We start from the raw sequence: 15,188 nt of genomic DNA, 5'->3' as shown, positions 1-15,188 counted from the left end.
GATTTGTGGCTTTGACTTTATGAAACACCTCTATGAGGTCATGGTAACGGAGGAATGTCAACGGATTGCTGGGTGTCGGGGCTTTCCACACTGGTGGTTAGGCATGGCAAAGGCTTAGGAAGCAAACAATGTTGTTAACAGACCAGGGACCAATTCAGTTATTCTCCTTTTTGCCATGAAATGAGGGGGTCGTGTGCATTCAACCATGGATATCCAAGAATGATTTCAAAAGAATGAACCACATACAAAGAAATGGATTCTTGGTGAAACAGACAGGGTTGGTGTCTGCTCGGAGATTCCTTTGCCGATGATAGAATCATTGATGCACTTGATTTGAATAGGAGGATTGCATGGTTGAGTGGGCAAGTTGAATTTAGTGATGATACTATATTCAGGGTGGCATCGGAATCAATCATGGCTATGAGATGAACAGAGAGGGAGTCAGTTTTTAGTAGCACGGGTAGTGTCAAAGTTCTATTTGACAAGAGAGCGAGATGCTCAATATTTACCCGAGGTCCAGAGCTCTTATGGGGGCACTTCAGGCTTTGATGTCCAGGGGTGCCACAGTAAACACAGAGATGGTTAAATTGACGTCTTTCCCTCTCTTCCTCAGATAGCCTGGACACGCCGATTTGCATGGGTTTAACATTTTGTGTCTTAGCGGCTGGAAAACTCGCGAATATAGGCTAGTTTTGGTGATCTTGGTTTAGGAGATTATCAATCTTTATGGCAAGTATGACAAACTCAGGCAATGGTAGTTCCTCTCCTCTTCAGTTCAGTCTGAAGTTCTGGTGATAAACTTTTACCAAAGACTGCCTTAAGAGCAATATCATTCCACCCACTTTGTGCCACTAGCGTGCTAAAGAATGCTTTTATTATAGCATTAAGTAGACAATTCCGCTAGATTTGCCATGTAATTACTCTGATGTTACACAAAAGGGGTTACATGTTACAAGTTACATGTGTGTAGTTACAGAAATTTTAGATTCTATGTAACAATTTTAGATTCTATGTAACAATTTGTACTTACCCTGTGGTTACATACTATATACACATCTAGTTATTTTGAGTACCATTTTATTAGGGAAATATTTTCATATTAAAAATAATGAAATAGATTCATTCTATTTAAAAAATTACTTTTTAATGAATTATTAAAAAAAAAAAAAATTACAGAAAAATTAAATGACTCACTAATAAATACTTCATTTGGTCCATTGGTTAACAAATCAGCAGTTCTAAACAAATCTCTTGAATGAATAATTAATTATTATTATTATTATTTTTTTTTTTTTACAGTTGTTTACAATGTTGATTTAAAAAAATTTGAAATGCCAATTTCAAGTGAAAATTACATTAAAAAAAGATGATTTGCTCTATTTTGTTTACTTCCATAGACATCAGTGCTCAAACTTTTATCCCAGTGCTTCTGTGATAATATAAATGAAAGTAAGACAAACAATACTGTGTGGCTGAAAAATCTTTTTGTGAAGTGGTTTCCATGAAGTGGCGATAACTGCTCTCTCTGTGTAAGCAGGAGTGCGTATGTACATTTGTACATACAGTACTGTGCAAAGGTTTTCGGCAGGTGTGGAAAAAATGCTGTAAACAAAGAATGCTTTCAAAAATGAAAGTGTTAAATAATTATTTTCATGAATGAACAAAATGCAGTGAATGAACAAAATAAAAATCAATATTTGGTTTGACCACCCTTTGCCTTCAAAACGTCTTGGAGAACTAACCACAGATCTTCTGTGGATGTAGTCTAGCTAGGCTGTAACAGATCTAGAAAACTGTTACTTGCTTTCTGTGTTGAATGAAAGGTGTTATTTTACTCCCTGCCATTAGAGGGCACTGGGAGCTATTACTGTGAAAGGTTCTCTACGCCAGAGAATAAGAGGAAGAGGGAAGTTTGAATGAGGAGCACATGGAAGCTGAGAGTGTTTGCTCTCTCTATGCTTTTATTTGGAAACCCTTGTTGAGGAATATTTTGTTCTACATCTCAATGTGAGATAATTTTCTTTCTTTCTTGGAAGTTTTCTTTCTTGTTTTAAGAGGTTTGTTAGGAGGAAGTGTGTTTGGTTTGCTGAACCTCTTGCTTGCTTGCTTGTTTGTTTGTTTTGTTTTGTTTAGAGGGGTTTTGTGTCTGTCTGATTATGGGATCATCTACCCTGGTCACGGATCCTTCTCTTCAATATTGGGTTTTTCATCTTTTGGATAAAGTTTACTGGATGGACTTGGATTTATCCTTTTAACATCTATGCCTTGATGGACTGAGGACATGTGCAGTAACACTGAGCTTCATTGTTGTGTGGACATTCAAATGTTTTTCTTTCAAATGTGACTGCTGCTCTAAGATATGTTCATGATTGTTGTGCGGTTTCAAACTGTATGTCTTTTGGGAATGTAAATATAATAAGATTGGTGGTGACAGATCCCTCCTCATTTTTTGTGTGACATTTTGTGAATAATCTTTGTTACATAATTTGGCGCCCAAACAGGGACTGAATCTCCGCCATAGTCATTTTCTTGAACTACAAAGTAGTAATATGTGGTCACATTGGTACTGATAATTGTCTAATTTTTTTAGTTTGAGTACTTGCAGAGGACCTTACATGAGACAACATGAGCCTGTCCCAGACTATGATACTGAACCTTTTACCACCCGACGTGAACCAGTTCAAGATCTGATACGTTCCTTCAGCAGCTTGTATCTAGAGTCTGAAGAAGGAATAGCTGTTCCAGAAGAGGATAATGACTTTAGTTGTCTGCCGCCTCCACCACCACTGGAAGAGGATGAAGAGAGTTTGATCAGTCTTGCTATTTCAACAAAGGTTAGTCAGTTGGGGCTCAGAATGGATAAGATGGAGCAAGATAGCATGGAACGTGTACAAGCAATGGAAAGACATATTCAGAGTCATCTACAACAGTATGACCGCCGTTTGATTGTTATAGAGGGGCAGATGCCAGATTTATTAAAGCTAATGACCTCTCCGTCATCCACCAGCCAAAGCTTGAATAAGATGGAGGAAAAACTAATTGATTTTGTTAAGAATGAACTCAGTCATCTGAAGAAATCCTTAGAAAATCAGTTGCAAGACATGGGTAAAGCTGTGATGGATTGCATGAAGAGAAGAGATAGCCATCTCAGGTCTTTAATTTGCCATACGCCTGGAGCTACCTCTACCCCTACTGCTACCTCAATTCAAGAGGTAATTCACCCAGCTGCCTTACAAAATGGCCATTAAAATAGAATTCCCTAAGTTTGGGAGCATGGTAGATGAAGACCCAATAGTATATCTGGAAAAATGCGCAGAGTACTTAGCCGTACGACCCATGAGTGATGCCGAGATATTAGCAACACTGCCATCAGTACTGACACATACTGCCAAGGATTGGTGGGTAGCTGAAAAAACACACGTTAAAAGTCAATTCAAGTCTGCCTTTTTGCGATCATTTCTGCCTGATGATCATGAGGTGGAAGTGGAAAGGAGGATAAGGGAGAGAAAACAAGGAATCGATGAAGATCTTCGAACATTTGCTTTTCAGTATTGAGCCTTGTGTCTCAGACTTAAACCGGCAATGACAGAGAAGGAGATTTTGCAGGCTACCTTGAGGAACTGTAATCCCAGACTTGCAAGTATCTTGAGAGGAACAGTAAATACGTTTGATGACCTGGTGCGCACAGGGGCATTGGTGGAACGAGATATTGCTGAGGAAAGGGCCTTCTGGAAGCAACGTCAAGCAGAGAAAAACTTAAAAAAGATGGTCCAGGATAAGTCCTGCAGAGGTAAGCCTGGAGGCCACAGCATGGCGTTAGTAACCAGAGGGAATGTAAAGCTCCTGACTTTGAATATAATTCTGTGTAATCAATCTTGTGAAGCCATTGTGGACACAGGCAGTTCATACTCATTGATTCAGGAATCATTGTGGAGGAAATGGAAGAATGGAGCAGAGTCATGGCAGTCCAGTCGAGGACAGACGTTTGCACTTGCGAATGGCCATATCCAGAGGGCTTTAGGTGAAGTGACATGGGACTGTACTTTGCAAGAGTGCACAAACCCTTTGCGTCTATTTGTTATGAGGGATGAAGACTTGGCGTTTCCGCTCATTTTAGGCCTTGAGTTCCTTGTGATAAACAGAGTGAAGCTGGATTTTGACACCTCCACCTATTCTTTGCCTGGACAAAAGGAGATATTACATCCTTTCTCTTGCTATGACCAACCACCTTCAGTTAATGTACATTGTGCACTGCCATTAAGGCAAGCGTCCAGCGATACCATAACTGTAGTAAAGGATTTGGTGGGTCTTGCTGATGTCTCCCAGACGGAGAAGTATCATTTGGAAGAATTGCTGTTGAATTGGCCAACTGTTTGTACCGATGTATTGGGTCAAACCTCAGTGATTAAGCATCAGATTATAACAAGTGATTCCATTCCAGTGCGCAGAAGAGCTTATTCTGTCCCTGTCAACAAGCAAAACTTTATTGATGAGGAAGTCAGAGCAATGCTGAGTAAGGGTATAATTAGGCCATCTACGTCCCCGTGGGCAGCTCCAGTAGTGCTAGTATCATAGAAAGATGGAGGTATGCGTTTATGTGTCGATTATTGAGCACTGAATGCCAAAACCCCACTGGATGGCTTTCCCATGCCTCAGATACAAGATATCTTAGAATCTGTCTATGGAGCTACAGTCTTCAGTACCCTGGATCTGAGGAGTGGATATTGGCAAATGGCAATGGATGAGAGCAGTATCCAAAAGACTGCTTTTGTTACTAAATACAACCAGTATGAGTTTGTTCGTCTACCGTTCGGCTTGAAAAATGCAGGTGCAACATTCCAGAGGCTGATGAACAAAGTTCTGCAAGATATTATAGGCAACTGTTGTTTTGTGTACATAGACGACATTGTGGTATACTCCAGAGGAATTCAGCAACACTTCCAAGATTTGAATAAGGTTTTTGCTGCACTGGAATCCGCTGGCTTGACACTTAATCTTAAGAAGTGCAAATTTGTGAGGAAATCATTGACTTTCCTGGGACATGTCATTTCGGAGGAAGGAATTAAGACAGAAGATTCCAAAGTGGATGCTGTTAAGAATTTTCCTTTGCCCAGAAATGTGAAGGAAGTGGAGCGATTTCTGGGACTGGCAGGATGGTATCATCGCTTTATCCCACACTTTTCAGAACGTGCTGCTCCTCTTCATGCACTTAAGAAAAAGGATGTACCATGGAATTGGTCCAAAGCATGCCAGCATTCCCTGGAAGACTTGAAGGATGCCCTGCAAAAGGCCCCTGTATTAATGCCACCAGATACAAATAAGTCGTCCAAAGTGCAGACCGATGCAAGCGATATTGGACTTGGTGCAGTACTGACTCAAGAATCAGAGAAGGGAGAACACGTTATTGCATATGCCTCCAGATTGCTACAAGGAGCAGAAAAATCCTATGCTGTCTCAGAGAAGGAGTGCCTTGCCGTGGTCTGGGCAGTTGAGAAGTGGCGACAATACTTAGAAGGGAGATCCTTTGAGATTATTACGGATCACGCTGCTCTCACTTGGGTATTTAACCATCCTCGCCCGACATCCAGACTTACCAGGTGGGCCATACGACTACAGGGGTTTGAATTTACAGTGAAATACCGTAAAGGGAGGTGTAATGTTGTACTTGATTCACTGTCTCGTGTAATGCCTGAAGAAGTACCATTTGGAAGTGTAGCAGTATGTAATGCAAAGGATGAAAGTGGAGATTTGCCGATCAACTGGGAAGAACTTGGTCGAAATCAGAAAAGTGATCCGTCTTTGCAACCTTTATGGGATGAAGCGAAGCTAGACCCCTTCGACCCCCAGCATATTCACTATGTTGTGCAGAATACCTTTCTGTTCAGATGTGTTCCTGATGGCCAGAAGGGTCATACTTTGCAGGTGATCGTCCCTAAGGATCTTCGGCCACAATTTCTACAGTTTGCACATGATAATTCTTTGAGTGGGCATCTAGGACGCATGAAGACACTGCGTCGGCTTCTCAATGTAGTGTATTGGCCAGAGATTCAACGAGATGTATGGGATCACTGCAAACAGTGCCAAGTTTGTCAGCAATACAAACCACGTATATCCAAACTTTCTGGAACACTTCAGTCTACTCCTGTGAAGGAACCTGGATATATGATTGGTGTGGATCTTATGGGACCATTTCCAAGGAGCATGAGGTTAAATGAGTATTTGCTTGTGACTGTGGATTACTGTAGCAAATGGGTTGAGGTATTCCCTCTACGATCAGCTAAAACACCTCTGATAACTAACATCCTCATCAAAGAGATCTTCACTCGATGGGGGGTACCTACTTATTTGGTGTCAGACCGAGGGCCGCAGTTTACCTCGCAACTTCTAAATGCCACTTGCCGGCAATGGGGTGCTATTCAAAAACTCACCACTGCTTACCATCCGCAGACTAATCTAACTGAAAGGGTGAATAGAACTCTCAAGATCATGATAGCCTCATATGTCAAGGACAATCATCGGAACTGGGATCAGTGGATCCATGAATTCAGATTTGCAATTAACTCATCTTGGCAGGAGAGTACAAACTATACCCCTGCGGAAATTGCACTGGGACGCAAGCTGAAGGGGCCCCTTGAACAATTCCAGAATCGTGCACCTGATCCTGACCAATCTGCTATGGAATGATTGAACGGCAGCAAGCTCTTCTAGAGAGAGTGAAAGAGAACGTCACAAGAGCCCAAAGTAGACAACAAAAATATTACAATCGGAAAAGGCGGCAAGAAACTTTCCAAGAAGGGGAACTTGTCTGGGTACGTGCTCACCCGTTGTCTCTTGCAGGGGACTCATTTATGGCTAAGTTGGCTCCCAAGTGGCAAGGGCCTGCTAGAATTGTAAAGCAACTCAATAATGTGAATTATAGAGTTGAGTTGTTAACTGATCCCAAACAAGTTGAAACTTACCATGTAGAAAAATTGAAACGTTTCTATGGCCAGGTTAGGCCTTCTTCTGAAAGGGGGGGTGTGTAACAGATCTAGAAAACTGTTACTTGCTTTCTGTGTTGAATGAAAGGTGTTATTTTACTCCCTGCCATTAGAGGGCACTGGGAGCTATTACTGTGAAAGGTTCTCTACGCCAGAGAATAAGAGGAAGAGGGAAGTTTGAATGAGGAGCACATGGAAGCTGAGAGTGTTTGCTCTCTCTATGCTTTTATTTGGAAACCCTTGTTGAGGAATATTTTGTTCTACATCTCAATGTGAGATAATTTTCTTTCTTTCTTGGAAGTTTTCTTTCTTGTTTTAAGAGGTTTGTTAGGAGGAAGTGTGTTTGGTTTGCTGAACCTCTTGCTTGCTTGCTTGTTTGTTTGTTTTGTTTTGTTTTGTTTAGAGGGGTTTTGTGTCTGTCTGATTATGGGATCATCTACCCTGGTCACGGATCCTTCTCTTCAATATTGGGTTTTTCATCTTTTGGATAAAGTTTACTGGATGGACTTGGATTTATCCTTTTAACATCTATGCCTTGATGGACTGAGGACATGTGCAGTAACACTGAGCTTCATTGTTGTGTGGACATTCAAATGTTTTTCTTTCAAATGTGACTGCTGCTCTAAGATATGGTCATGATTGTTGTGCGGTTTCAAACTGTATGTCTTTTGGGAATGTAAATATAATAAGATTGGTGGTGACAGATCCCTCCTCATTTTTTGTGTGACATTTTGTGAATAATCTTTGTTACAAGGCCATCACTTCCAGTACTTCTTGTTCTTCCTAACGCTGAAGATAGTTCTTTGGAGCTGACTTTGGCTGTGTGTTTGGGGTTGTTCTACTGCAGAATAAATTTGGGGCCAATTATTCGCCTCCCTGTTGGTATTGCATGATGGATAAGTATCTGCCTGTATTTCTCAGCATTGAGAACACCATTAATCTTGACCAAATCTCTAACTCTATTTGCAGAAATGCAGCCCCAAACGTTCAAGAAACCTCCACCATGCTTAACTGTAGCCTGCAGACACTCATTATTGTACTGCAAAATGCTCAGCCAAATGAGGCCATAGTCTGTACTTGCCGGGACAACTTCTTTATGTTTATAGAAGTGATGTAATGATGCAGTGCCACACTTGAATTTCATTGAAAACCTTCCCTTACCATTCAAATTAGAAAACATTATTGCAAGCTAACCGTTGTACTGTAAAGTAAAGCGATAGTTTTGAAACTAGCTGTTTACGTACTCAATTATGTACTGAAAAGCTGATTTTAGATCATTTTTAACCCAAAAAAAGTTATGGACTGAAGCTTTAATTGCAGTAACTTTACTGTAAAACCCATTAAAACGTCTAACAGTGAAGTTTTGTTCAGTTCAGAGTTATACAAGCTTGTGAATCCTCTTACTTTAACAATCACTTTTTCCAAGTCAAGTCAAGTCAAGTCAAGTGGCTTTTAATTGTCATTTCAACTACATATAGCTGTGCAGTACATAGTGAAATGAGACAACATTTCTCCTGGACCTGATGCTACATAAAGTCACACACAATACAAAAAAACTCACATACTGAGCTAAGACAGTATCTTAGCCACATAAAGTGCAAAGTGTGCAGACTATTGCAAACAACAAGGAAGTAGAGTGCAAAACCCAGTGTGCAAACTAGTGCAGACAGTGAAGAGACAAAATCAGTGCAAGAACACAAAATAAATAACAACAATAAATATGAAGTGCAAAATGTCTATGGAACAGGAAGACCATTCAGGTGTGATTATTGAGGAGTCTGATGGCTTGTGGGAAGAAACTGTTCAGCAGTCTGGTTGTGAGGGCCCGAATGCTCCGGTACCTCTTTCCAGATGGCAGGAGGGTGAATAATGTGTGTGAAGGATGTGTGGGGTCCTGTGCTATATTGTGGGCTTTGCGGATACAACGTGTGGTGTAAATGTCCATGATAGAGGGCAGAGAGACGCCAATGATCTTTTCAGCTGGCACTATCCTTTGGAGGGTCTTACGATCTGATACGGTGCAATTCCCAAACCAGGCAGTGATGCAGCTGCACAGGACGCTCTCAATGGTCCCTCTATAAAACATAGTCAGGATGGGCGGAGGGAGGTGAACTTTCCTCAGCCTCGTCGGGAAGCTGCTGGGCTTTCTTGGTAATGGAGCTGGTGTTGAGTGACCAGGTGATGTTGTCCGCCAGATGAATACCAAAAAATTTGGTGCTCTTGACGGTCTCCACCCTGGATCCGTTAATGGACAGCAGAGAATGGTCTTTGCTCGCTTGAAGTCAACAATCATCTCCTTTGTCTTGTCGACGTTCAGAGAAAGATTGTTGGCTCTACACCAAGTTGTAAGCTGCTGCACCTCATCTCTGTATGCTGACTCGTTGTTCTTGCTGATGAGACCCACCACGGTTGTGTCATCAGCGAACTTGATTATGTGGTTGGAGCTGTGCATCGCATCACAGTCGTGAGTCAGCAAAGTGAACAGCAGTGGACTGAGCACACAGCCCTGGGGGGCTCCAGTGTTCAGTGTCGTGGTGCTGGAGATGCTGTTCCCGATCTAGACTGACTGAAGTCTGCCTGTCAGAAAGTCCAGCATACAGTTAGAGAGAGAGGTGTTCAGGCCCAGCAGGCTCAGCTTCTCTATAAGCTGCTTAGGGATGATGGTGTTGAATGCTGAACTGAATTCAATGAACAGCATTCGGACGTAGTTTCCTTTTGAGTCTAGATGTGAGAGGGCGAGTTGGAGGGTTGTGGTGATAGCATCGTACGTAGAGCGGTTTGGACGATACACAAACTGTAGTGGATCAAGTGAGGGTGGTAGCTGTGAACTGATGTCATGAGGCACAAGCCTCTCAAAGCATTTCATCAGAATTGGTGTGAGTGCGTCGGGACAATAGTCATTGAGGCAGGAAACCACAGACTTCTTAGGCACCGGAACAATCGTTGTTGTTTTGAGGCACGTCGGAATGACAGAGCTGCTCAGAGAGATGTTGAAGATATCAGTGAAGACATCAGCTAGCTGCTCTGCACACTCCTTTAGTAGTCTGCCTAAAATGTTGTCCGGTCCAGCAGACTTCCATGGGTTAACTCTATAAAGTGTTTTCCTCACGTCAGCTGTGGTGAAGCAGAGTACTGGGTCGTTAGTGTGAGGAGTGGACTTCCTCACCGTTGTCTTGTTCTGTGCCTCAAAACGTGCGTAGAAGTCATTCAGCGCATCTGATAGGGAGGCGTCACCATCACAGACAGGTTTCTGATCAGTTTCAGTGTCTGGTGGTCATGTATGCGCGGATACAACTGTCGTTGGTGTCCATGCCCTACGAAATTTTGGCTGAAACATACAAAATTTTGTCTGAAACATACAAAAAGCACCATTTTGGTTCCGGAGTGGCCGCTGCGTGCTATTGCCGCGCCACCATCTTCCACAAGAAAGATTCACTGTGAGATTGCAAGGAACAAGAGAAGTGACAGGTTTTTGTTGGTTTGTTTTTATAAAAAATGTGTTTATTAGGCTATATATAATATATAGGTACTTCTAAAACAATCAGCATATTATTATAAAGTTCATTATTTTCTGTAATGTACTGATAAACATTAGACTTTCATATATTTTAGATTCATTACACACAACTGAAGTAGTTCAAGCCTTTTATTGGCATATCATGAAAAGGTTCTCTAAACGAGCTATTAACCTAATCATCTGAATCAACTAATTAACTCTAAACACCTACAAAAGATTACTCAAAACCGCAATCATGGGTAAGACTGCCGAACTGACTGCTGTCTAGAAGGCCATCATTGACACCCTCAAGCAAGAGGGTAAGACACAGAAAGAAATTTCTGAATGAATAGGCTGTTCCCAGAGTGCTGTATCAAGGCACCTCAGTGGGAAGTCTGTGGGAAGGAAAAAGTGTGGCAGAAAACGCTGCACAACAAGAAGAGGTGACCGGACCCTGAGGAAGATTGTGGAGAAGGACCGATTGCAGACCTTGGGGGACCTGCAGAAGCAGTGGAGTAGAAACATCCAGAGCCACTGTGTACAGGCTTGTGCAGGAAATGGGCTACAGGTGCTGCATTACCCAGGTCAAGCCACTTTTGAACCAGAAACAGCGGCAGAAGCGCCTGACCTGGGCTACAGAGAAGCAGCACTGGACTGTTGCTCATTGGTCCAAAGTACTTTCGGAAATCAAGGTGCCAGAGTCTGGAGGAAGGGAAATGCCAAAATGCCTGAAGTCCAGTGTCAAGTACCCACAGTCAGTGATGGTCTGGGGTGCCATGTCAGCTGCTGGTGTTGGTCCACTGTGTTTTATCAAGGGCAGGGTCAATGCAGCTAGCTATCAGGAGATTTTGGAGCACTTCATGCTTCCATATGCTGAAAAGATTTATGGAGATGAAGATTTCATTTTTCAGCACGACCTGGCACCTGCTCACAGTGCCAAAACCACTAGTAAATGGTTTACTGACCATTGTATTACTGTGCTCAATTGTCCTGCCAACTCTCCTGACCTGAACCCCATAGAGAATCTTTGGGATATTGTAAAGAGAAAGTTGAGAGACGCAAGACCCAACACTCCGGATGAGCTTAAGGACGCTATCGAAGCATCCTGGGCCTCCATAACACCTCAGCAGTGCCACAGGCTGATTGCCTCCATGCCACGCCGCATTGAAGCAGTCATTTCTGCAAAAGTATTCCCAACCAAGTATTGAGTGCATAACTGAACATAATTATTTGAAGGTTGACTTTTTTTGTATTAAAAACACTTTTCTTTTATTGGTCGGATGAAATATGATAAGTTTTCATGAGCTGTATGCCAAAATCATCAATATTAAAACAATAAAAGGCTTGAACTACTTCAGTTGTGTGTAATGAATCTAAAATATATGAAAGTCTAATGTTTATCAGTACATTACAGAAAATAATGAACTTTATCACAATATGCAAATTTTTTGAGAAGGACCTGTAATCTATTCAGAATTTGTATAAAAGGCTTTTTGTTCCAGAAAAGTTTTAGAAATGACATCCGTATATGATATCCTTTATGCAGGATTCACAATGTTCAGACTTTTGTATATAATAACCTGGAACTTGGATGTGGGACATAATTACAGTTAGATCCAAATGTTTTATCAACATAGCATAGATGCTACAGAACACAGTAGGCTGACTAGCTGTATAAAATTATGTACTAGACTAATATATTACTTCATGGAAATTACTGGCTTGCATTTTATATCCATAATATTATAAATTTACCGTTTATTGCTGGTCTGTAGTTTTACACTGCTTTTATTTTTAAAGACTTCATATTACTAAGCTTAAAGGGTGCTTAAGCTTAAAGCTTCATATTACTATGAAAATCAAACAGCTTCAGTGTGACATCAATAAGAAGGCTGCAGAAGGAGAATGGGTGAGGAGATGAGCAGTGGTAAGGAGGCTAATTGAATGATGAATAACACCTGTCTTTAATTGAAGTGATTGGAGGAGAAACGAACAAAGCGATAGCCGAACAGCTCCAGGATGCATTCCGCAAGTGGCTGTTGGCCCAGGACTGTGACATCAAGGGAGTGGCCGATCTGGTGGCGCTTATAAAAGATAGGTGTATCAGCCAAAAAGAGATACAACCTAGTTATTAGTACTAAAAAGCTGTTAGGAAATGCTGTTCCAGGCGGGTCATTGTAGTCCCATGGCGGGCCATTTACAGGAAGAAAAAACATGTGCACACCTCATGGCCCCTTTTTTTTTGTCCAGGCATTTTTGAGAATGTTCAAACATGCAGCATGCGGAAATCGTTGTGCATTAGTTCTGGTGGATTATGCAACACGATATCCGGAAGCAGTGCCGTTAAGCACCATATCTGCTGAGAGGGGGTGCTTGATGTCATTAGGGAGGATTGGGAGGAGGGGCCTTCAGACAGCCATAGTGAAATTCAGTATGTCATGGACTTCAGCATAAAACTCTGCAATTTGTAAGACAGCTGCTATTGGGGCCTGCCTGAGTGACAAGACCAAAAAGGAGGTGAGACAGTTCCTGGGGCTGGCGGGATATTATGGAAGGTTTATTCCAAATTATTCAGAACTCACCAGCCCACTGACTGATCTCGCTAAAAAGGAAGCCTTAGATCCAGTCCAGTGGACGAAGCTGTGCTAACAGGCTTTCACCAAGGTAAAGGCTGCCCTGTGCAGGGGGATGCTCTTACACTCTTTTAACTTTGATCTCCCTTTTCTGTTGCAGACAGACACGGGGCTGGGTGCAGTCCTGTGCTAGGTGGTCAGAGGGAAGGAGAGGCTGGTGCTGTATTTGAGTTTTTCAACACTTTGTGTCTTTTTCCACTTTACCAACTGCGCTTGCAGAATTTTATTCTCTAAGCGGTGAGTGGAATGGATCTTTCTTTGCCAGCCGCAGTACTCTTGTCATATCCTGAGGGATGACCAGCACGTTAAGTGCGTCAAATGCTATTTTTGACATCTCTTTTATGCAAATGCCACAAGATTTTAACACTCTAAGCTTTGCACAATAGACTTGCCATCCTCCCTCCTTGAAGCCGTGGCCTGGGTTTCTGAGGTTAAGCTCGATGCTATAGAGGAATAGCAGTTTCCACTTTCTCTCCCTCTGTTGCCTGAGAGCTGGTGCACGGTTTCTTCTGTCTTTTTTTCTCGCAGCTGTCCTGTGCCCAGCCCAGAGGCATGGCAAGCCATTTCCTTCGAGATGAAGGACATTTTGTCTACCTGTGTTCTCCCACCCAGTGTCCAGGAGGCGCAGCCCTCCGCAGCCCATACTGACCTGGTGGACAATTTGGTGCATGCTACCTAAACATTTGGCTTAGACTGGCCGGGCACCCTCGCAAATGGGTGGACTTAAAGCAGACAAAAAATGCTGGAGTTCCTACAGGACATTTGGATGGGGCGGCCGCTACCACTTTTAGAGTTTAAGTTGCAGCTATTGCTGCTTGGAGGGACTCAGACGATGTTTAATTGGGTGTCGAACTGGACATTTGCTTCATGCGTGAGTAAAACACAGTCAAATTTTCAAACTATTTTGCGCTTGAAATGGCTGCAATTATTGTTGCTTGGTGAAGGCACTGCAGACAACAGACAGCACGTAGTAGAAGTAAGAGGATTTTTCCATGCATAGTAATTTATTTAGAAAGACAAGCCATGTTATTTAAATTTGTTTCAAAGACGTCATGGAACCCTCAACTAGGAGTCACGCAATACCAGCTCTATCAAAACACCTTTTTTTGGCCTCTGGCTCTTTTCAAAGTACTGTGGCTAATTTATTTCTCTATTCTTTATTTGTGACTATGCTAATTGGTATACTGCATTGGTCGATATGCAAATGATATGTAATTTTCAAATGGTATGTAATTTCCACTCCTATTAGTGCGGTTTTGGAATTGTGCTCTCATGTTAATTTGCCTTGTATATCTTTACTTGCATAACTGCAATCACAAACTGTGTAAGATACAGTATACACAAGAAATAACAAGACAATTGTTTCATAACATCACATGTAGTTGTAAACGTACAGACCAACAATAAAAAAATATAGATGAAACGTTGGCATCCAGTTATGAAAATGGAATTTACTGTGGAAACGTTGAATTTCAGAGAACTTGTAAAGTTCTGAATGAACAAATCAAATGTATATAAGTGAACTTAAATCAAATAAATGCAAATATAGACTAGTATCTGTGAATATTTAACATGTTTAATATGTTACATACTGAAGCACACATGAAACTTGCTATGCTTTCAGTGTCTGCCATGTGTCTACTATGAGCACATAAAAAGAAAAACTTCATGAGTCACTTCATGAGCATTTGAAATGTTAAATTTGAGGAAAAACTACTGTTACTGTTACTAATGTAAGATGACCCTGACTACTAGCAGTGCATTAAATGATTTTAATGCAGAATGTGGAGGACAAGAACCACGTGTGGTGGTGGTTGCCTCTTCGCATGGCATTAATATCCCTTAATGCACAGCTAACCATGCATTACCTTACATGGTCATTTGTCAGAACTGACAAGTTAAAGATGTTAATGATGTGTGCAGTGTAATATTTTGCCCGAAGTGTAAAAATGACTTTTACAGCTTTGTAGCTCTAGCATTCTGCCTGCTTCAAATCAGACATGTTTTCTTTTTACCACCACGTTGCTGAGGAATTTAATGTAGCAAACTATTATTAAATTATTAATTATTAAACTGACT

The 15,188-nt window shown here is 41.6% G+C and overlaps 2 protein-coding genes and 1 long non-coding RNA gene across 6 annotated transcripts in view; 2 read left to right on the top strand and 1 right to left on the bottom strand.

Moving 5' to 3' along the window:
• Positions 1 to 15,188, bottom strand: part of gnal (guanine nucleotide binding protein (G protein), alpha activating activity polypeptide, olfactory type) — a 116,245-nt gene that overhangs the window by 68,436 nt on the left and 32,621 nt on the right. The gene's annotated exons all lie outside the window — the stretch shown is intronic.
• LOC122329503 lies at positions 1,690 to 5,514 on the top strand. Its single transcript, XM_043225770.1, has 2 exons — positions 1,690 to 2,007; positions 2,134 to 5,514. Exon 2 carries the CDS (start codon positions 3,583 to 3,585, stop codon positions 4,573 to 4,575), a length of 993 nt encoding a protein of 330 aa, XP_043081705.1. The 5' UTR covers positions 1,690 to 2,007; positions 2,134 to 3,582; the 3' UTR covers positions 4,576 to 5,514.
• Positions 7,040 to 7,695, top strand: LOC122329504. The gene is made up of 2 exons (XR_006247916.1): positions 7,040 to 7,252; positions 7,384 to 7,695. It is a non-coding gene; the product is annotated as an uncharacterized LOC122329504 (long non-coding RNA).

Source organism: Puntigrus tetrazona, chromosome 24 (assembly GCF_018831695.1).
Source record: "Puntigrus tetrazona isolate hp1 chromosome 24, ASM1883169v1, whole genome shotgun sequence".
Taxonomy (NCBI): Eukaryota; Metazoa; Chordata; class Actinopteri; order Cypriniformes; family Cyprinidae; genus Puntigrus; species Puntigrus tetrazona.
This window is presented reverse-complemented; position numbering and strand designations above follow the sequence as displayed.